Here is a 22,262-nt window from a genome sequence, read left to right as displayed (position 1 = left end):
CATCAGATCAAACAGAACAGTTTTAGTCTCAGGTCATGTTTTCTTGAAACATTTGGTATCGATTTTCTTGCATCTCATCACACACCAGATTCTTCCCCCTGCCACAAAATGTCCTGCTTCCTAGGTAAGAACATCCAAAAATACAACTAGAAATGTTCTGGCCTATCCAATAGAGATCCAACTACTGAACCACAGGTGAAACTGAGACTACAAAGCTATCCTAGACCGTGCTCCCGGACTTGATTTTGAGGATGCTTCTGTACTAAGTTGTGTGCTTTCATTCACTGTAAACATTCAATTATGCTAGCTAAGCGTGGCTCGTTTAGCCAGATATTTGAGCCCTCCAAAATAATAAACAGAGATGTGGATAAGGCCCAGATAGCAAGGTAACAAGAAAATGCAAAGATAAAAGTGGTCAGCCTTCCTGAGGCACAACTGGACAGGTGTAATTGTGGTATGACTATTTGGTGATATGTACAACACTAAAGAGTCTGCCTCATTCAGCAACTATGCTCCTCCCTGCTGGGACGAAAATCATTCCCAGGGCTCAAAATAAAATTTCGAAGTGGGGCAATTTTACTCTTTGGTTTTCAAAGCTATGAATAAAATTATTTTAGTATACAGTAAAAACACTCCCGAAGGAAGCATTAGACGAGTAAAAATATATTTGTAAATTTAGACTGTATCTTTGTCAGCTTCAAAATAAGCAGCAACAATAGTACATCAACTCCTTTTGGTGACAGAACATGGACAAATCAGAACATTCAGTGGAGTAATACAGGGTTGGATAGAAAGTGACATGCATGGTGGAGGAGGTGAAGGGAAGACTTCTCCATTTCACTTTTTTTTTTTTTTTTTTAAGAATTTTTCTGTTCTGAAACAATAAAACTGGAAGGTATGATGCTCATCTGACCATCCTCTGTCAAACTATTACTGTACCAATAATCAGAACTGTGAAGAGTTGACCGCTGAGCAAGGATTCTATGCCACTAAAAAGTAAAGATATTAAAATACCTATCTCTGGTTATATGTTTTATCCTATCCAACTAATGACCTTACTTCGAGTTCATATATATTTTTCCTTATCGGTTTTTCTTTTTACCAACACTAGAATGGAAAACGCAGACAAAAAAGTTAATGATGATTACAATGCACACACCTGTTGGATGGCCATTTTAAACACGGGAATGAAAAGTATACATGGGCCCCTTCAAAGTATACAGGACTACGAGCTGTACTTGTGCACATCACCCAACAAACTCCATATAGGCCAAACAAACACCACCACACTCATCAACATTTCAAAAGTGAATTTACAAAACCAATGTAAACCGAAACACCTGACCGGTGACACACATGCTGTAATACAATAAAATACAACCCTTACCATGATGAAGACCATGTTTTTGGTACATGTTGCTAGGGAGCGTGTCATGATCCCACTCAGACGGTGTCAACATCCTTTCCTGCTGGAACGGCGTTAACTGCTCGCTGTACTCCCAAAAGTACCTTCTCTTGCCTCTTTTACGTGAAGATATTGCAGAAGCTTCTTTCAAGTCCTCCACAGAGTCATTTTCATACCCTTGTACATGGAAAGGTCAAGGTTTACATAGGGTTACACAGGTTTTTGCACAACTAAATATGCCACAAAAAATGGAAAACATAGCAACATAACTAAGGGATGGGATGGCAATATGTGAATGGAGCCTGCATCTACTGATGGAGAAGGACAGAGGTGGAAACTTATTACTATTCTTCACTTCTGTCTTGAGAAATCTTCAGCACGAGCCAGCATGTTTAGTAACCACACGTTCAAATGAATTGTCCCATTCACACTGTGGTTTATGTTGGATTCAATTACGAAGCAGCATGGTAATGGATCCAGACAAATGTACATTTCAGCTTATCTGGTAATAATTAAGAACTGTCAAACAGGTGAGTTTACTCATTGATACTGTACACAATGACCGAGGAAAATACTAACGTTTCAATGTGAGACTATACATACCAGAACACAATGATATCACAGGGAAGTGTCAACACCTGTGAAAACTCTGGATGCCACCACATGAGTGTGTGACCATCTTTTTTGGGTCCAGCCTGACAGCGCAGCAGTCGCAAGACCATAAGTGATCAACCTACAAAAGTGCCTCCAGGAGTTCCACAGAGCGGGGGCTTTTGCTCCACCCGCAAGTTGTTGGACAGGAGTACATGTTATTACTGGGCAGAATGTTGTGCTGCCACAGGAAAAAAGTGCATTCCTTCTGTGCTGTGATAAATGTGTGCATGCAGCTGCTTGAGCCAGCAGCAGAGTGGCTGCCTAGAGAAGTCTCACTAACACCCATACAGTGTATTGACCTTTCAAGATCACATACAACACTGTAATGCTGTTAAAGTGCCTTAGATGAGTACATAATCTATGGTGTTTGTTTTTCTCAGGTAGCAGCACAGATAGGAGAAGGGCACTCATGAGGAATGCATTGTTGTGTTCCTGTACCAACACTTTCCATTTCCCTTTCCGTTATTCATTTTAGACTTCAGTGTGCAGTTGTGTGTTTGAGAGCAATATGAGATGCCCAGGGCTGCACAAATCTACATACATTTTTAGGACTGGCTTGACAGTACAGTTGTGCCAGACATTATGTGATCAACAAAAACAAGCTTTCAGAGTACTACTGAGAGAGGGGCTTAGGCCCAACCCACATGCTGTTTCCCCCTCCAGCCCACTCAAGTACGGATTTGATTGGGCAGAATGTGTGTACTTCCACTAAAAACAGTGCTTGTATTGAACATTTTGGCTTGTGGCAGGGGTTATATTCAATACAGTAGAACTGAGTTGGTTATGGTGGCAAGCCAATGATCATGGTTATAGTCCTGATCTGTTTCTTATGGAACGTTAGAATAAAGACAGTAAGCTGAAATATTTACTGTGCAAAGCATATGTTAAAGTCAAAGTCAATGAGCATTTAAGGGGGGATTGTTGTTACCACACATTGAAGCCTACAGGAAGGTATTTTGCTACATGTAATCACATAGACTATCATATTGGCATTGTTTGCGAGTTGGTTACTGGCTATGACAAACCATGGATGTAGAAGATTTGCTCTAAGAGAAACCTTGATAGGCACTCTTAGGAGAGATATTATTAAGTTATAGGTAGAAATGGCAGTGGCATGCCTGGGGGGGAGGGGGGGGAGGGGGGTGGGGGGGAGAATGGGAGGGATGTATGACGGGGAATTAGTTTAAAGTTACATTTTGATAATGACAGGAGTGAATGTCGTGAATATGATGTTTTCTGTGGGGTTAATTTTCATGGCCTCCGTTTCTCTCTCATTATCTGCACCTTGCTATGGAAATTTACATGATGTATGTCTGTGTCAATTAGAAAATACAATAAAATTTTTTTTTTTTTTTTTAAAAAGGACAGATATTATTTAGCTTAATTAACTGTAATTTGTTATACTTTTCTAATGTGGCTGTATGCTGGATGACTGCCTTGTGAAAAACGTTGTGCTCCATGAAGTAGGCCTGAGGTGGTTATGGTGACAAGCTATAGACCTGACTGCTGCACAGGGAAATGTATGTCCGATGCCATAGATCTGATTCGCTTATTATGAAACGTTGTGACAAAAGTAGCAGACTAACTTAATAATTGAGAAACTTATTTATTAAAGCCACTAGGCCTATAATAGTTGGCTGTTCTAACATTGTGTTACAGGCAAGTATTTTGTTTGATGCAATCTCACAGGGTTTTGGCGCTGGCCTCCCATTCTGACAAACACATGACAATATTAATGCATAATTATTTTAGAAGAGGAGATGAACATAAGGTGAAAGAAGACACACTAAAACTGGAGGGACTAGAGAATGACTTTGTCAAGACATCAAGACATTATACATGGTCAGAAAGGAATTCCCACCATCCACGCAAGCAACTGCTGTCTGGGAGCTCTCTTCTTGGAACAAGATACATCAGCACCACCGAAAGAGACTGTCAAGGGAAAAGAAAGGTCAGCAACTACCATTTGTCGATGAGGACCCTAGTTGTGATCAATAAGGAATTCTAAATTGTGAATGTTACCTACACTGATGCATCTGGAAAATTCACAATCGCGGGAAGAGGGGGTAAGTAGAAACAAAAGGCTGATTGAAGGAGCTTCTACACTTTGAGCTTTAAACCACCACCACAGAACATGTCACCCACAGGGTTCAAATAATTTCACTTGGACAAGCTTATCCTGGAGGTTTGACTCTTACAACATAAGCAGTATACCATGTGAGCGTCCAAGCATTAAAAGTATAAAATAATCTAATTAGGGTCTTCCTGGTGTGCAAGAATTGCATCAAAAAGAATAAAAGCCCTGCGGAAGGGAACCAGACAGGGGTGTCCCATTTCTCCACTTCTGTTTGCACTAACGCTTGAACCCTTAGCCGAATGGGTCAGGAGAAATCCTATAATATCGGGAATCCCAGGGGGTAATCATTGGGAGGAAAGGCTATTGTTGTATACTGATGATGTCCTCCTATATGCGACAAGACCACGGTTTACGATCAACAGGTTGCTACAAATTTTTAAGCTGTTTGAGGGATACTCAGGGTACCAGATTAATTGGGACAAATCCCTTCTTTATATGCTGACGGATGGGCCGCCACCAAACTTGGGAACTGACTCTAGACTCCAGATTAGGACCAGTTTTAAGTACTTGGGGATACAGATTGAAAAGACAGATAGCCCATTTGTGACAGGGAATCTCAAACCACAGCTAGACCGACTGAAGCAAGTCGTAACCCATTGGAGGAAACTGCCAATCTCTTTGATGGGACGGGTAGTGCTCTTCAAAATTACTCTACCACGGGTGTTATACGTACTACAAAATACTCAATGGCCAATACCGGATACATTTTTTAGAGACAGACAGCAAACTTTGAACGTTACTGTGGGATGGGGGGGTGGGGAGCCCTCGGATCGCACTTGCTAAACTACAGACAGGAATATACGAGGGGGGGCTGGCAGTCCCAGATATCCAAAAATACTATTGGGCATCACAACTTATGACCATCAATGACTGGGCTTTCGCGGACCGTAATGACACAGCGTATAGAGTTGAACATTGGGCTATGGGGGAGGATGGCTACTTGAGTGTTTTGTACGGACCGAGGAAACAGGACGGACTGCCCATGCATACACGTTTAGTGCTGAGGGCTTGGACTAAGGCTACTCATTTTCTGGGATGGGCGGGACGGTTGACGGAACAGACCCCCCTGTGGTCTAGCACAATGCTTCAAGAGGTCGGCCGCCTTGAAGGCTTCTCGAAATGGAAACTAATAGATATAGCCCGTTTGGGAGATGTGAGACGGAAGCAGGCTGTACTATCGTTCGCAGAACTACAAACAGAATATTAGTTAGCCCCTACAGAACACTACAAATATATACAGTTAAAACATGCCCTGAGTAGGTACATCAAAGTCGGGGAGCGAATCTCAGAATACAGTCCACTAGAGGATAGGCTACTATTAGATCCCATAACGGAAAAATCACTATCTGCCACATACAAGAAAATTGTGAACAACTCCCCAGACTTAATGGCCAAGATAAGAGAGGCATGGGAATCTGACGTGGGACTATTGGAAGACGACGACTGGGCCAAAGCTGTACAGAGCCCGAGAGAAGTGGCAATCAGGGCTAGATTCAGACTAATACAATTACGAATACTGCACAGATCCTACTATACCAGCACACTGCTGTTTCGACTGGGGCACATCACGACCGAGGGGTGTTAAAGGGAATGTACCGGGAAAGGGACCTTTTTTCATATCTTGTGGGGCTGTCTGATCATACAGAGATACTGGGCAAAATAGTACGCATTATGTCTGAAGTGCTCGAACAACAGATCCCTCTAGATGCCAGATGGCAATATATTATGTGTGACCGGGTACCTGAACTGGCCTAAATATTCCAAAATCTGGATGCAAGTGGCAGCTATGGTTGCAAAAAAAAATATAGCCAGGATATGAGGCGCGGCCCAGCCACCTCCGGTCTCCCAATGGAAAAAAAGACATGGACTGGTGTAGTGCGGCGGAAAGAACGATTTATGAAAGCCGAGGCTGCCCCAGGAAATGGGAAACAAATATGGCAGGGGTGGGATGTCTATACAGGTTTGAGGGGTGGGTTGGAAGCTTAAAAAGAGATAGAACGAGGATTGAGAGCTCCTGATCATCAACACATAGAATGCAAGGTTGTATGAGATGGTAAATGTTACTCAATGTATACAATCAATGTTGAATGTATGATCAGGACTGTACAAACTGACTTTGGTTTAATAAACAAAATTACAAACAAAAAAAAAAAAGAATAAAAGCCCATTTTCTTCCTAGGAACAACAAATAAGAAGGCAAAAAACATTAAAATTGAAGATGCTTGCACTACACTGGATTTTCCAACGACTGCAACATCGGAATTAGATGCAGATCTATTCTTGAGATGCCGCCAACAATGTATGGGCTGATATCAAGGGAGCAACCTTGATTGGGGTGATGTGAGGTAGTGTGAAGCTCACCAGTTATGGCATTGTGCGCACAGACACACCATCTTCCATGCTCAATACACCACTTTGCCAATGGCACAGGGAGAAAAGCTGACTAACTCTGGAGTTGTAGTCGCTGGAACGAACACACACGAACACACACACACACGAACACACACACACACACACTATCTCTCTCTCTCTCTCTCTGTTTCGGTCTCTCTCTCTTTTAAGTACTGCTTGGCCTACATTACCTCTTTGAAGTGCTAACACATCTACGCAATAGGAATGCACTCTAGGGGGAATAGTTAAAGTTCTTTTAGCTTTAGCATAGCATGTTTGAATGCATTTAACAATTCATCTGGCAATACCAGGTTTAGAGATAGGATTGCCTTTGTGAGGTGGAGCAAATGCAATAAACAGTTGTTTTGCGAAAGTCCTTTGTCCTATCTATGTAGTACAGTAAAGCTCTTTTCACGTCAAGCGTGTAAAGAGCGCGTTCTGCTACAGAATCAGGTTGAGGAAAGAAAACTGGTAACTCAACCGATTGGTTTATGTGAAAGGCAGAAACAACTTTGGGAAGGAATTTAGGGTTGGTGCGGAGAACTATCCTGTCTTTGGGAAGCTGAAAGAAGGGTTCGTCTAAAGTTAATGCCTGTAGCTCACCAACTCTCCTCAGTAAAGCGATGGCAATGAGGAAAGCAACTTTCCATGAGAGGAATTGCAGAGGGCACTTCTGCAATGGTTCAAAAGGCGGACCCATGAGCCTTGTGAGAACATGGTTGAGATTCAACACTGGGGCAGGAGGAATCTGTGGTGGTATTACTCTTTTTAAGCATTCCAAGAAAGCTTCAATTACTGGAACTCTGAATAGTGATAGATGTTGCCTATTTTGCCAGTGCTGCAAGGTGCAAATCACCAGATGTATACACCAGTCCTGTTTGCTGTAAATGTAACAGGTAACAGATAATGTTTTGTATGAAAGCATCTGAAGGATAGATTTTGTTATTGCAGTATAAAACACATCTTTTCCATTTTGCTGCATAGCAAGCCCTGGTAGTAGGCCTTCTTGCTTCTTTTAGAAGATTCATACAGTCTGGTGGTAAATTTAAATAACCAAACTCTATGACTTCAGGAGCCAGATCGCTAGATTTAGTTCCTTGGGATGTGGATGTCTGATTTCTCCATGTTTCTGTGCGAGGAGACTGGAGGTGATGTGAAGCTTTTGATGTGGAACTATTGACAGCTCCAACAGGGTGGTGTACCATGGTTGACGGGCCCATGTGGGGGCTAATAGAATTAAAGTGAGGGATGTTTGCCTGAGTTTCCGAACCACACACGGAATGAGCGGGAGCGGCAGAAAAGCATAGGCAAATGTCCCTGACCAGTTCATCCATAGGGCATTGCCCTTTGAGAGCGGGTGTGGGAACCTGGAGCTGAAGCTTGGGCATTTTTGCGTCTTCGACCATGGCGAACAGGTCTATTTGTGGAAAACCCCATTGTTGAAAATAGGTTAGGAGAACTTGGGAGTGAAGTTACCGCTCGTGAATTTGATGTCTCCTTCTGCTTAGGAGGTCGGCAATTTGATTGTTTACTCCTGGCACATGTTCCTGCCAAAAGATACATTTTGTGATGGATTGCCCACTTCCTGCTTTTTCACCTAATACATTGCGGTCATGTTGTTTGTTTGGTCTAGGACAGTGTTGGTGATAAGGTGAGTTTGAATAGCTTTGAGTGGCAGACAAATAGCTAAAAGCTATAGGTAATTGATGTGGAGAGTCTTGTGCTTGTTGTTCCAGAGACCTTGTATTGTGTAACCCTTGAGATGAGCCCCCAACCTGTTTGAGATGCTTCTGCTGTGAGCAGGATCTGTGAAACCAGGTCGATGAAAGGCCGGCCTGCTGATACGTTTTGTGGGTTCCACCACTGCAGAGAGCGATGGGTATGGCCATCCACCAACACTAGAACGGTTAATTGACCCTATGACTGATTCCACTGACGTGCTAAGCACTCTTCTAGGGGGCACATGTGAAGCCTTGCATGGGGTAAAATGGCGATGCAAGACGCCATCATTCCCAGCAGTTACATAAACACTCTGGCTGGTAAAGCTTGGTTGGGCTGAAACTGTAGAATCACAGTCTGAATTTTGCGAATTCTGGCTACATTGGGAGAAGCTAGAGCTTTGACTGTGTCTAGACTGTCTCCTAGGCAAGACTGCATCTGTGACGGACGCAGGAGAGATTTTTGAGCATTGATGATGAACCCCAGTTGATGAAGTAAATCTATTGTGATCTGTGTGTGATGTTGACCGTTCTGGTGGGAGCTGGCTTTGATAAGCCAGTCGTCTAAATAGGGGAAGACGTGAAATTGTTGTCTTCTGAGATGAGCAGCGACTACCGCCAGACATTTGGTAAAAACTCTGGGCGCTGTAGTCACTCTGAAGGGAAGAACCTTGAATTGGAAATGTTTGCCTGCTATCACAAATCTGAGGTACTTGCGATGAGCCAGATGAATTGGAATATGAAAAGAAGCATCCTTTAAATCTAGGGTAGACAAAGTCTGCTCTTTGTACAAGTGGGAGCGCCTATTGAAGTTTCACCATGTGAAAGTGTTCGGACAGTATCTAACGGTTTAGCTCTCCGCGATCTAAAATAGGTCTACGGGAACAGTCCTTTTCGGGGATGAAAAAGTACAGACAGTAAACCACAGAGCCCTGGTGCTGCATTGGAAATGGTTCTATTACCCCTTTTAGTAAGAGGGTCTGGACCTCTTGTTTCAGCAGGTGTATGTTTTCTGGAGTCAACTTGTGAGACCAAGGCGGAATGTTTGGGGGATTGCTGGTAAGCTCCAGGAAATAACCATGTTGGATAATTCTAAGCACCCATTTGTCTGATGTTATAGACTGCGTGGTCAAGTCACCGTTTGTTGGGGGGAAGGGGAGGTTATGGGTGTGTTGCCCTGACCCCTACCTTTGAAGTGGTTGCCTCAATAACCTCCTCAAAAAAACTCTAGAGGGAGAGGACTGGTTGTTACCTTTGTAAGTGGAGGCGTTTTGATCTGGGGATGGTGTTTTTGACCCTCCTCTAAAAGGAGCAATAAAAGGAGCATCTGCTGGAGGTAGTCTGGCGTGCTCCCATAGATTTAGCTATCTAGGTATCCTTCATTTTCTCTAACGCCTGGGCACGTTAGAACCAAATAGGTATTCATTATCGAAGGGTGTGTTAAGAATTGATTGTTGGACTTTGCTTTTAAACCCTGTGATCCTTAAGCAAACGTGTCTCCTGATCAGAATGCTGGTGTTAACTTCTCTAGTTGTGGTGTCTGCAGCATCTAGAGTGCAGCATATAGAGGAATTAGAAATGATCTTACCCTCCTTCACTAAATCCTGTGCTTCATCCTTATGCTCATGTGGGAGATCTTGGAGCAATTGCTCCAATTCGCCCCAGTGTGCCCTGTCATACCTGGCTAAGAGGCCTTGCGTATTTGCAATCGGCCATTGATTTGCAGCTTGAGCAGCTATGCGCTTGCCAGAAGAATCAATTAATTTGGACTCTTTATCTTGTGGAGGAGCATCTCCTGATGTTTCAAAATTCACCCGCTTACGAGCATTAGATACTACTAGGGAATCTAACGGTAATTGTCCCTTTATGAATATAGGATCTGTAGGAGAGGCCTTTTTGGCCAACCTAGGAGTCAAGATGCGTGCTCTGACAGAGTCTTTGAAAATCTCATCAGTATGTTGCATCATGCCTTTAAGCATGGGAAGTGTCTGTAATGGCCTGTGTTTAGAAGCTAAAGACTCAAACCAAAAATCTTCTTCTAGTGATTCTTTGTGCAGCTCAACCCCATGGTAATGTGCCGCCCTGGCAAAGAGTTTTTGGTGTGATGCATTGTCTTCTGGAAGGGAAGGTTTAGCTGGGTAAAGGTCTGGATCAGTATCACCTAGGGGGGGGGATCAATTGTGTAATCTGTCCATGGATCTATTGGGATATTCAATCCCCATCATCTGCATCGTCATCGTGTGATTGTGGAGAATCCTGAGGTGTAATATGCAAAAGATTCTGAAGTGGAGACGGAGGTGCTGGAGGAGGTGATGGAAGATGGAAAGGATTTGTAGCTACAGATGTTTTCTTCAAGGGGATCTTGTAAGAAAACCCCGCATCTTGAAGCTTGCGTTTTTGAGGTGGTTTGGTGTAAATATGACCAGTCTCAGGGTAAATGTGTAGCCTTTTCTGCTTTGGATCTGGTGTTAACGGAATAGTGTCCACTTTCGGATCCGAAAGGGATTGTGTTTCGGTGCCGGTGTTTTCGGTGCCAATGGAGGATGGCCTTTCGGCGTGGGAGGTTTCGGCTCCATGCCTGACTTATGCTTCGAACTGGAGGGTTGCAGCTCTGAGGGAGTCTTTTGGTGACCGGGTACAAAGCCGGAAGGCTTGACTGGCTGTTTCACAGCAGGGCCCGAAGGCGGGGAGTCGGAAACGTCATCTTGATGCCAACCTTGGCCAGAAGGTGTTACCGAAGCCTTGTGTTTTTTCGGTGTTTAAGGGGGAAGGAATATGCTACTTACCAGTATGCATCTGTTCTTGGCATGTAGAGCTGCAGAGTTGTACACTTAGCATAGATCGCCATCTGGTGTTGGGCCCGGATGTTTGCAGTTTGTTTTTGTTCTTTGGACAGTCTTTGGAAGTCACGAGTTCGATGACTCCTCCTTCGGTCCGTACTGCGCATGGGCTTCGGATCCATCCTCAGATTGTTTGTCGCCAACAGGGAAATGATGGAGCGTAGTAATAACAGTGAGAAACCCATGTGTGTTGTATCTAAATAAGATGTACTGGAACGGATACAGGTAGCCGGGGAGGCGGGTGGGCGTGTACAACTCTGCAGCTCTACATGCCAAGAACAGATGCATACTGGTAAGTAGCATATTCCGTTCGAGGCATATGAGCTGCAGATTGTACACTTAGCATAGATTATATAGCAGTACCCAACCTTAGCGGCGACCACCGGTATCCGTTGCAGTGGTTTGAAAAAGTGTCTTTAGTACAGCCTGGCCCACCCTAGCTTGCTGCTTGGAATGCACATCTACACAGTAATGTTTTGTGAAGGTGTGCGGTGTGGACCATGTGGCTGCTTTGCAGATGTCATCTAAGGGTATGTTCCCTAGAAAAGCCATAGAAGCCCCTAACTTTCTTGTAGAGTGGGCTTTAGGCGGAACAGATAATGTTCTTTTTGCTTTTGATAGCAAATTTGTATGCACTTTACAATCCACCTAGCTATCCCTGATTTAGAGATGGGGTTGCCTTTATGTGGTGGAGAGAAGGAAACGAACAATTGTTTAGTCTTCCTGAAGGGTTGCGTTCTTTGTATGTAGTACAGCAAAGCCCTTTTAACATAGAGTGGGTGTAAGGCCCTTTCTGCAACAGATTGAGGTTGCGAAAAGAAGACAGGTAATTCCACCGATTGATTGAGATGGAAGGGGGAAATGACCTTGGGCAGAAACTTCGGATTTGTGCGAAGTATGACCTTGCTGTGATGTATTTGTAGGAAGGGTTCCTGTATAGTGAACGCTTGTATTGCACCAACCCTTCTAAGGGAAGTGATAGCTACGAGAAAAGCTGTTTTCCAGGTGAGAAACTGTAGCTCACATTTATGCATTGGTTCGAAAGGCGGACCCATTAGCCGTGTAAGAACTAAATTTAGATTCCATACAGGGGAAGGTGGTGCCCTGGGAGGAATTACTCGTTTAAGGCCTTCCATAAAGGCTTTAATAGCGGGCACTCTGAACAGTGATAAATGCTGTCTGTTTTGTAGATAAGCAGCGATCGCTGCTAGGTGTAGGCGTATGGATGAATATGCCAGGTTACACCTGTGAAGATGGAGCAGATAGCATATGATGTGCTGTATGGATGCATCTAAAGGGTTGATTGTATTGTTACGGCAGTAAATTACAAATCTTTTCCACTTTGCGGCATAGCATGCTCTAGTGGTAGGACGTCTGGCTTCCATGATGATGTTCATGCAATCAGGGGGAAGGTTAAGGTATCCAAATTCTAAGATTTCAGGAGCCAGATCGCAAGGTTGAGCTGAGCTGGGTCCGGGTGCCTGATTTCTCCATGGTTCTGGGTTAGGAGGCATGGGGATAGGTGCAGTTTTTGATGTGGTACCACTGATAGTTGTAGTAGTGTGGTGTACCACGGCTGCCTGGCCCACGTTGGAGCTACTAGAATGAGTGTGAGGGAGTGTTGTTGTAGCTTCCTTACCACTAATGGAATTAGTGGGAGAGGTGGAAAGGCGTATGCAAATCTGCCTGACCAGTTCATCCATATCGCATTGCCCTTGGACAATGGGTGTGGGTATCTGGCGGCGAAGCTTGGGCATTTTTTGTTTTCGTGGGTGGCGAAGAGGTCTATCTGAGGATGCCCCCACTGTTGGAAGAATGGGTGAAGAACTTGTGGATGCAGTTCCCATTCGTGTAGTTGTTGCGTTTGTCTGCTGAGCAGATCTGCCATGGTGTTTTGTACGCCTGGAACGTGCTGTGCCAGGAGAAAGATGTTTTGGGGAATTGCCCATCTCCATATGCTCTGGGCTAAGCGGGAGAGCTGGGGAGAGTGTGTCTCCCCTGTTTTTGGATATAATACATTGCAGTCATGTTGTCTGTGCGAATGAGGACTGCTTTGCTCGAAATCTGTTTTTGGAAGGATTATAGGGCTAGAAAGATCGCCAAGAGCTCCAGATGGTTGATGTGGAGCGATTTTTGCTGTGGCGTCCATAGACCTTGCATTGTGAGGTGTAGGAGGTGCGCTCCCCAGCCGGAGAGCGATGCGTCCGCTGTTAGAATCACCTGAGGAACCGGGTCCAGGAACGGTCGCCCTTTGGAAAGGTTTGTGGTGTTCCACCACTGCAGAGAGTGATGTGTGCGGCCGTCCACCAACACCAGATCCGTCAGCTGACCCTGGGCCTGGTTCCACTGTTGTGCTAGGCACTCTTGAAGTGGACGCATGTGGAGTCTTGCATGGGGCACTATGAATATGCAAGATGCCATCATTCCTATGAGCTTCATAAACACTCTTGCTGGAAGAGAGTGTTGAGGAAGGAATGTTTTGCGTAAGGCTTGAATGCTTGTGATTCTGGCTGAGTTTGGATAGGCAATACCCTTGGAGGTGTCTATAGTGGCCCCGAGATATTGCTTTGTGTGAGATGGTATGAGGTGGGACTTTTGGTAGTTCACCGTGAAGCCTAGCTGGTGGAGCAGTTGGATGGTGCTGTTTGTATGTTGCACACATTGGTGGTAGGACGTGGCTTTTATCAGCCAGTCGTCTAAGTAAGGGAAGACGTGAATATGTTGACGTCTGAGGTGTGCTGCTACTACCGCTAGGCATTTGGTAAACACACGTGGTGCGGTGGTAACCCTGAAGGGGAGAACCGTGAATTGGTAATGCTGCCCGTCCACCACGAACCTGAGGTACTTCCTGTGAGAGGGGTGTATTGGAATGTGAAAGTATGCGTCTTTCAGATCCAAGGTAGTGAGAAAGTCTCCCTGACAGAGGAGCGGGAGGACTTGTTGTAGGGTGACCATGTGGAAATGGTCTGAATGTATGTAGGCATTTAGAGGCCGGAGGTCCAGAATGGGCCTGAGGGTCCCGTCTTTTTTTGGTATTAAGAAATATAGGGAGTAGACCCCTAGATTTTGCTGATTGACGGGAACCTGCTCTATAGCGTGTTTTTGAAGGAGGGAGAATACCTCCTTTTTGAGCAGTGTGGAATGTTCTTGAGACATTGGACGGTGCCTTGGTGGGATATTGGGTGGGGTGGATGTTAACTCGAGACAGTACCCTGACCGAATGATTTGGGTCACCCATTTGTCCGATGTTATGGACTCCCATGCGTGGATAAAGTTTTGTAGCCTGCCCCCGACCGGAGTGGGATGGTCTGGGGGGAGCGGAGGGAAGTCATTGTGTGGGTGGGGTAGCAGAACGGGTGGTGTTAGTTTTGCCCCTGCCCTTATTGTTGTTGCCTCTGTAACCACCCCTTTGGTTGCCCTTTGAAAAGGTATTTTGAGGAGGGGACTTGTAGGAGGTAGATGCGCTATCGGTGGAGAAGCCTCTGCCTGTGCCACGAAAGGATGAGCGTCGAAAGGAGCGTTTAGAGGCTTGTGTTTGGAGTGCCCCCATAGACTTTGCTGTGTCTGTGTCCTTTTTCATCTTTTCCAACGCTTCGTCTACCTTTGGCCCAAAGAGAGTTTGTTGGTCAAAAGGGTGATTGAGTATGGACGCCTGGACTTCAGGCTTGAACCCTGAGATCCTGAGCCAGGCATGGCGACGAAGCAGGACACTGGTATTTATGGCTCTAGAAGCAGTGTCGGCTGCATCGAGGGCACACTTAATGGAGGTGTTTGTAATTAGTTTACCCTCCTGTATCAGTTCATGAGCCCTGCGCTTGTGTTTTTCGGGAAGGTGTTGCATAAGAGCCTCAAGTTCGTCGTAGTGTGCTCTGTCATAGTGCGCAAGTAGCGCTTGTGTATTTGCAATGCGCCACATGTTTGCAGCTTGGGAGGCGGTGCGTTTGCCAGACGCGTCTAGAAGTTTCGATTCCTTGTCTGGCGGTGGGGCTTCTCCTGAGGACTGGGAGTTAGCCCGCTTTCTAGCTGTGGAGACAACTAGGGAATCTAAGGGAGCAGGGCCCTTAATGTATGCAGGGTCTGTGGGTGCCGCCTTGTACTTTTTCTCTATTCTAGGGTTCAGTACCCTGGCCCTGACAGGGTCTTTGAACACCTCTGCAGCATGCTTGGTGACACCCTTAAGCATGGGCAAAATAGACGTGGATTTGTCCTGGATGTCAAATGTGTCCAGTAGGAAGTCGTCTTCCACTGGTTCGCTGTGCATGTCCACCCCATGGTAGTGTGCTGCTCTCTGCACTAAATGATGAAACCCTAAGGAGTCCTCTGGAGGAGACGGCCTGGATGGGTATAGGTCGTCCTGAGGCATATCAGGTATGTCAGGGTTGTGGTAGTCTTACCATGGGTCTGGGGTCCCCGGTGGAGTGGGGTCCATTGGGGCGTCCGCCGGGTCATAATCCGGGTCCCCGTCGTCCGGATCTGGGGACGGGGTCGGAGAGTAATGAGGTAAAGGTGGCGGAGACCTGGGAGGGGGAGGGGGTGGAGGAGGCAGGGGAGGAGGTAGTGGGGAGGGCACTCTGAGGGGAGAAGTAGCAGAGTCCTTCCGTTTGGGTGGTGGAGGAGGAGCCGGAGTGTCAAGGCGTCTTTTCTTGATAATTAAAGTTAATAGCCCAGTCTTTGGATCTTTAGATAGAGTCTTTTGCAAAGGGTCTGGTGTAAACAGAGCCAGTGGCGCCGAATCGTCCGCTGGCGCCGATGATTTCGGAACCGAGGGCTTCGACGGTTTCTGTGCGCCATGCTTTTTTGGGGCCTCCGGTTTTTTCGGTGTCGAAGGAGTTTTCGGCGCCGGAGCGTCGGTGCCGACGGATTTGTGTTTGGTCGGCACCGAGAGTCCAGGCTTCGGCACCGGTGGCTTCGGGGTCGAGCTGGGTATTACTTTCTTCGGTGCCGGATGCTGTTTTTCGGCACCAGGCGTCGGCTGGCTCGAGCCCGAGCTGCCGTGAGACTTTGGAGGCTTCGACACCGGGCCCGAAGGTGGGGTGATAGAAGCTTTGTGCTTGGTTTTACCCAGGCCTGCAGGAGAGGGTGTAACCTGAGTCTCTTTGGTTTTGGGCGCGGGGGTGGGAGGGGGTACAGTACTCACGACCCGCTGCGCCGGTGTGATGTCCTCCACGTCGGAGTCGTCGGCTTCGGAAGCGCTGACGACGTCGTCCTCCTGCTCGGTGTGTAGTTGCCCCGAAGCTTCGGCGCCGTCTCCGAAGATGTCCGGTGGAGCTGCGGACGATGAGTGCGCCATGGTGCGTCGAGCTCTTCGATCCCGGATGGTCTTCTTTGATCGAAAAGACTTACAGGCGGGGCAGTCTCTGGCCTCGTGTTCTGGAGAGAGGCAAAGGTTACACACCTGATGGAGGTCGGTGTGGGGAAATTTAGACCCACATTTTGGGCACTTTTTGAACGGAGTCCTTTCCATCGGCCTGGACCGGAGTCGAGGAGGGCCCGAAGGCCAGTGCCGATGTACGGGATGGAGAAAAGTGCCGCTTCGAGAGATGAAGATGATGATGAAGAAACTCGAAGAAAACTAGGATTTTCCGTCGAGGCTGGAACCGTAGAAGTTCGAAGCCGGAGCACGAAGTATCACATCCGAGCCCGATGGCGGAAAAAAACAATCTGAGTCACCGAACTCGTGACTTCCAAAGACTGTCCAAAGAACAAAAACAAACTGCAAACATCCGGGCCCAACACCAGATGGCGATCTATGCTAAGTGTACAATCTGCAGCTCATATGCCTCGAACAGGGGTCTTCGGTACTTATGTCACCTTGTCCCTGAAGCAGTTCTTCGGCATCGGAGTCTAGCTCGAGCTCCGAGTCTTGGTCGGAGAAGGCTTTCTACTCTTCTGCCGCTAATGCCTCGATGTCTTCACTAACCTGACTGGCAGCTGTGGTGTTCTCTCGGTAACATCTGTGGGTCGAACAAGGGGAGTAGCCTGTCCCCACCGATACCACCCCTCGGCACGCAGCGCCCTTAGCAGCAGGGAGCATCTGCTGTGGGTCGGATCTTCTGGGTACCATGGTAACGCACCGCCGCATAATGCTTGATCTGGTGCTGATCTGCCGGCCCACGTGAGGAAGAAGCAGAGCCGAGGATCCTGCCACCACCACCACCACCACCCCACCCCCGCCTAGGCACTTGGCTCAAGGTGCAGCAGGGGGCCGCATGTGCCTGCAGGGACGTTGCCGGGCTATCATGCCACAGGTCTCCTTTCCCCCACTGTGCCCCTCATGCATGGGCTTCCTCTGCCTGCTCTGCTGCTGAAGGGCTGAACCACCACACACGCATGCCCAGAGGGCCCTGCAGTGCCGCAGTGGACCAGACCCGCCCTCTTGCCTGCACAGAGGCCGTGCCGACCCCAGTGGGTGTGGGGACTGCAGCGAAGCCGGCTTTCCAGTTTGCTCCCGTGGGCACCCGCTGTAGATTCTAGAGGAGTGATGAGTCCGGTGGTGTGCCCAGGTAGGGGGTGCTTGATTGGGCCCTCACCTGGGCCCCTCTCAGCGCCATACTCAAGGCGTGGCACTGGCGACCCGGGGGTGCCCCTACTGAACATTAGACACTTGGCCTCAACGGGTGAGGAGTGCGGCGGTGTTACCGGGCAGGGATTGCCAGCCTTGGCACCATTCCAGGCCGAGGGTTGATGCCATAATTGAGCCACTGTGGTAAATCCTCGGCAGGAGAGCTGGACCCTGCCTTTTCCTGACTTCGGGATCAAGCCACTGGCTTATTGGGTGAGAACAACCTCAGGGGTGTAAAAAGTTGCAAGGTTTCAGACCGTGGAAGAAGCGAAAGGTAGGATGGCTCATTATACAAACAATATTTTCCTATGCACAGCAGACCGGGAAAACATTATCACAATGCTCCTACAATCTTCCACAGATATGGAGAATACTCAGGATACAAGACCAACAGGTCTAAATCTATAATACAATAATCAATGACTGGAATACAGAATACCTGACATGTGAAGGATGAGCACAGAGAAATTTAGATATTTGAGAGAAGAGATTGTGTGAGACCAGGACCCCTTTTTGATTGTAACCCACACATTCATGGTTGAGTTTCAAGAGGAGACGATACAGAGGAGGAAACTGCCCCTCTCACTGCTGCAGTGGCAGTTTCCAAAATGATTGCTCTGTCAAATGTAAACATCCCATATGAGGCCTCCAACATTTATTTCAAACAACTGGAGTTGAGGAATTTGTTGTTGACGGGTGCTCCCCGCGTATTGTGTTGACGGCACTCAGTTGGCCAGCCTACAGCTGTGGTATAAAGCTGCCTAATGTTCACGATTTCACTTGTTCTCCCTGCTCCAAGTTCTAAATGAGTGGGTTCACAAGTGCACCACCAAACAAGCTGAAAAAACTGCCCATGCACGAGGAGTCATACTTTGTCTTCAGTTATGGGGGAGCAGTTAAGGAGAAGAAGATGGCCACCATGGCTGTAAAAATTGTCTAATAAAAGAAAAGAAAAGGGAGGGAAAGTATAGTAACAAAAGATAATACACGGCAGAAAGGACGGTGACACAGAGAAAGCGGGGTATTCTGGCAATGGGCCTTTATTGACCTCGCCAGGCTTGATGACCTGGAAGGCACAGGCAAATGAGGATATTCGATACTCACACAACTAAGGGAAGGATCACAAGCTGTCATGAATCCAGGACTATCAGTATACACAAATTCGTCATGCTCTCCTCAAACACTATTGACTCTGGAGACATGCATGAGGCTACAATCATGGAAAAAGAGTCCTAGTAAAACAAAGGGGAGTCATATCGTTCACTTATGAGACACTTGTCAATGACGCACACTACTGTCTTAGCCTACGGGGCAAGTGTAAGAAGGGCGCCGGCGGACTGGAAGATGTTGATTGGGAGGTGACCTTGATGCATTCCAGAGAGGTGGCTATTAAATCTACCAAGAGGCTCATGCTCCTTATGATCCTGCACAGGGCATATTACAATAGCAGCTGATAGCAAAAAAGACCACCTTCATACACACCTAGTGAAGCTGCAGCATCATATATTCTAGACAGTAAAGGCATTCTAGAGAGAGGTCTGCAATACTGAACATTACAATGCCTCTTAAATCTCAATGTACAACCTTCTGCTGCCTTGACCTAATGGTGGCTAAGCAGGATTTAGCAAGTGACAAGGGAACACACCCACAGTTCAACATGAGAACGGTGGTGCACGGAGATGGATCAGTGTCTTCTGTTGGTGGAAAAAGTGGTTTAGAAAAGCAGGGTTTGCACACCTTGAGGTCTGGGAAATTGTGGCCCATCGAAAACTTACCTTAAGCTCGAACTAGTAGGGAAGACATATCTAAGGGTTTGTTGGTATATGAACATGTCAGTTGGGGTGCATACCAATTAAAATATGAGCTCGAAAATGCAGGTATATACTAGAACTACTGCTGAATAGTGTCATTGGCAGATTCGAAAGACCTCTATCTACACGGCTGGTTTGGATTTACACATCTATATTTAAAGAAATTAAGCATTTATATATATATATATATATATATATATATATATATATATATATATATATATATATATATATATATATATATATATATATATATATATATATATATATATATATATATATATATATATATATATATATATATATATATATATATATATATATATATATATATATATATATATATATATATATATATATATATATATAGCAAAACAAATTACTTCATTTCTTTAAGTATCATCCTCAATTGTCCTTCACAATATGTCTTGCCACAAACACAATGCCACCAGTGACATCATCTCTCACCCAAATGAAAACATTTTTCATGGCAGCCGATTAAAGCCAGCTTAATAAATCCTGGATGTTTCTCAAGGCTTTAAAAAGTTTTTCTATTACAGGAATTAACCTTTTCATTTCGTTTTTAACTTTACACAGTGTCCACCTGGACAAAAACTTCAAATGATGAGCCACTGTCTAAATGCGGTCTCTGGAAGTATTTAGGTAGCCATTTGTCAGTCTGTATATTATGCTTTAAGCAAAATATGTTCAAATTTAGTACCATAACACTAACAAATGTATTTGTAAAAATGCACATGCACCCCTTGAGGCACCTTGGCGCTAGATAGAAAGGAGAGTTTGAACGAAATAAATCACTGCATTACCTGGTTCGGAGAAAGTGTCGCTGATATCATCATCTTTATCATCCTCAAAGTCTTCTTCTTCCTCTTCTTCCTCCTCCTCCTCCTCTTCCTCTTCTTCCTCCTCCTCCTCCTCCTCTTCTTCTTCTTCTTCTTCCTCCTCATTTTCAGACAACTCACGCTCACTACCAAAACCCTCATCATGATCTTCATCATCAGCATCATCTTCATCTACTGGCTCCTCAATTTTGACAGTGACCTCTGCCAAGTTGTCTGAAACAAAGAGGGAGTAGTTGTGCTCCTCTTTTTTCTGCGAGGGGTCAGAAACAGAGGGACCAACAGTCAGCGTGCTCTCACCAGAGCTGAGTTCTGGAGTTACTGCCGGAGGGCTAAAGAACTCCTGCTCCCCCTTGACAGGCAAGGTAGGAGGACCTAGACTCTTTGTGGCATCACTAACCTTTTTCTCTGGTTTCTTTGCAACTGCTCCACAGAAGCAGGTGTTTTCCTTTGCTGACTCAGACTGTGCCAGGATCATCCCAGGCCGAAGCTGTGGACTGGGATTGACCCGTACTTTAGCTTTCTTTACATAATCTTTGCACTCTACGTGAACATTCACTTTCTCACTAGTGCATAAGTTGGTCTTGACTGTGATCTGAGAACTAGCCGGTTTGCTGGCTCTCTCAACACAGTCAGATACTGCTCCCTCTGCAGGGCCATTGTTTGAAGAGCAAACAGGAGCAGAGGCTCGGCCTGATGCAATCAGCTTCCCAGGTAAGAATGCCGCCCAAGAGTTTTGCTTAGCATTGAAGAAAGGGTCAGGGTAGCAGAAAGAATCAGTCACTGACTGAGAGTCCTCGCTGTTCAGCTGAGCCAATGTTGGTGTTTTGCTGATGACCTCTGCGTCCTGGTAAGGACTTGAAAAGTCATCTAGGCCCAAATAGTCTACTTCCTTTGTTCCCCAGATGTCACAGCTGGCCAGCTTAGTGTACTTGGTCAGATCTTCATAGTACGTATCCCACTGCTCCCAGTTGCTGTTGAACGTGGTATCATTTGTTAGGGCATCATTAAAAGTATCTAGACTTTCAATGTCTTTGCAGTCATCCAGGGACAGGAAGTCATCAGCTGGGCACCGCTGGCAGGCCATTTCTCGGTCCTGTACAGAGTAAGAGATGGACAGAATAAATACTACAAGCAATTTTCACCCAGTTTCACTTAAACAGTTAAAACTATCCAAAAAACCCTAACACATATCCCTCTGCCAGACTCTATGCAACACATAGCAAATCAGACAGGACCAATCCTCCACATCCTATAGCCACAAAATATTGTTTTGATATACCCTTTCGGAGGCTTTAGCTCAATGAATCACACTGCCCGCAAACCACTGACCTGGAGATCACTCCCATGGTCTTTCGTCATCCTAATAATCCACCAATGTATGGTTAATTAAAAAAATAAGAATTGAGATCAACTTATGTGCTGGTCTCTCAATATAGCTCCATGGCTTCAGAAAGTTAAACACACATGGCCACATAAGGCGAAAACTCCCCCATAATATTATGAGTAGGGGAGCATTATTTAAAATAGTGGCTCTTTCACAACTACTGTATGAGTTGGTGAACTATCCATATCTACTTCCATTAATATTTTCTACACTAGTCCTCGCTGACAAGCTATCTGTGGGATAGAAGCCATCCAAGTGTTGCTTTTAGGAAACGCATGCCCATACAATGGACGGCTGACATGAGATTCTACTACTGGGATGCATAGATTTTCCTGATCCAACGACTGATTGCCAGATCATTCCTATCCCCAAACAGCCACACTGGCGGTGGTAACTAAGGAAGTACAGGGTCCAATACTGGTGCTTTATGGGGAAAGATCCAGGCGGACATGCCACCAATTACTGCTATTCCCCTGGGGAAAAAAATGGTTGGGCTGGAA

At 45.9% G+C, this 22,262-nt stretch overlaps 1 protein-coding gene across 1 annotated transcript in view; it reads right to left on the bottom strand.

The window, feature by feature from the left end:
- The window catches only part of CREBRF (CREB3 regulatory factor), a 307,041-nt gene that overhangs the window by 179,938 nt on the left and 104,841 nt on the right, over positions 1-22,262 (bottom strand). Inside the window, exons 4-5 of the mRNA XM_085618083.1 lie at positions 20,343-21,471; positions 1,388-1,582 (exon numbers count right to left, since the gene is read on the bottom strand). Of these exons, the coding sequence (XP_085474209.1) occupies positions 1,388-1,582; positions 20,343-21,471 (1,324 nt within the window). The remainder of the gene's footprint in view (positions 1-1,387; positions 1,583-20,342; positions 21,472-22,262) is intronic.

Source organism: Triturus cristatus, chromosome 7 (genome assembly GCF_964204655.1).
Source record: "Triturus cristatus chromosome 7, aTriCri1.1, whole genome shotgun sequence".
In the NCBI taxonomy this organism is placed as follows: domain Eukaryota; kingdom Metazoa; phylum Chordata; class Amphibia; order Caudata; family Salamandridae; genus Triturus; species Triturus cristatus.
Note: the sequence above shows the minus strand (reverse complement) of the source record. Positions and strands in the feature narration are given on the sequence as shown.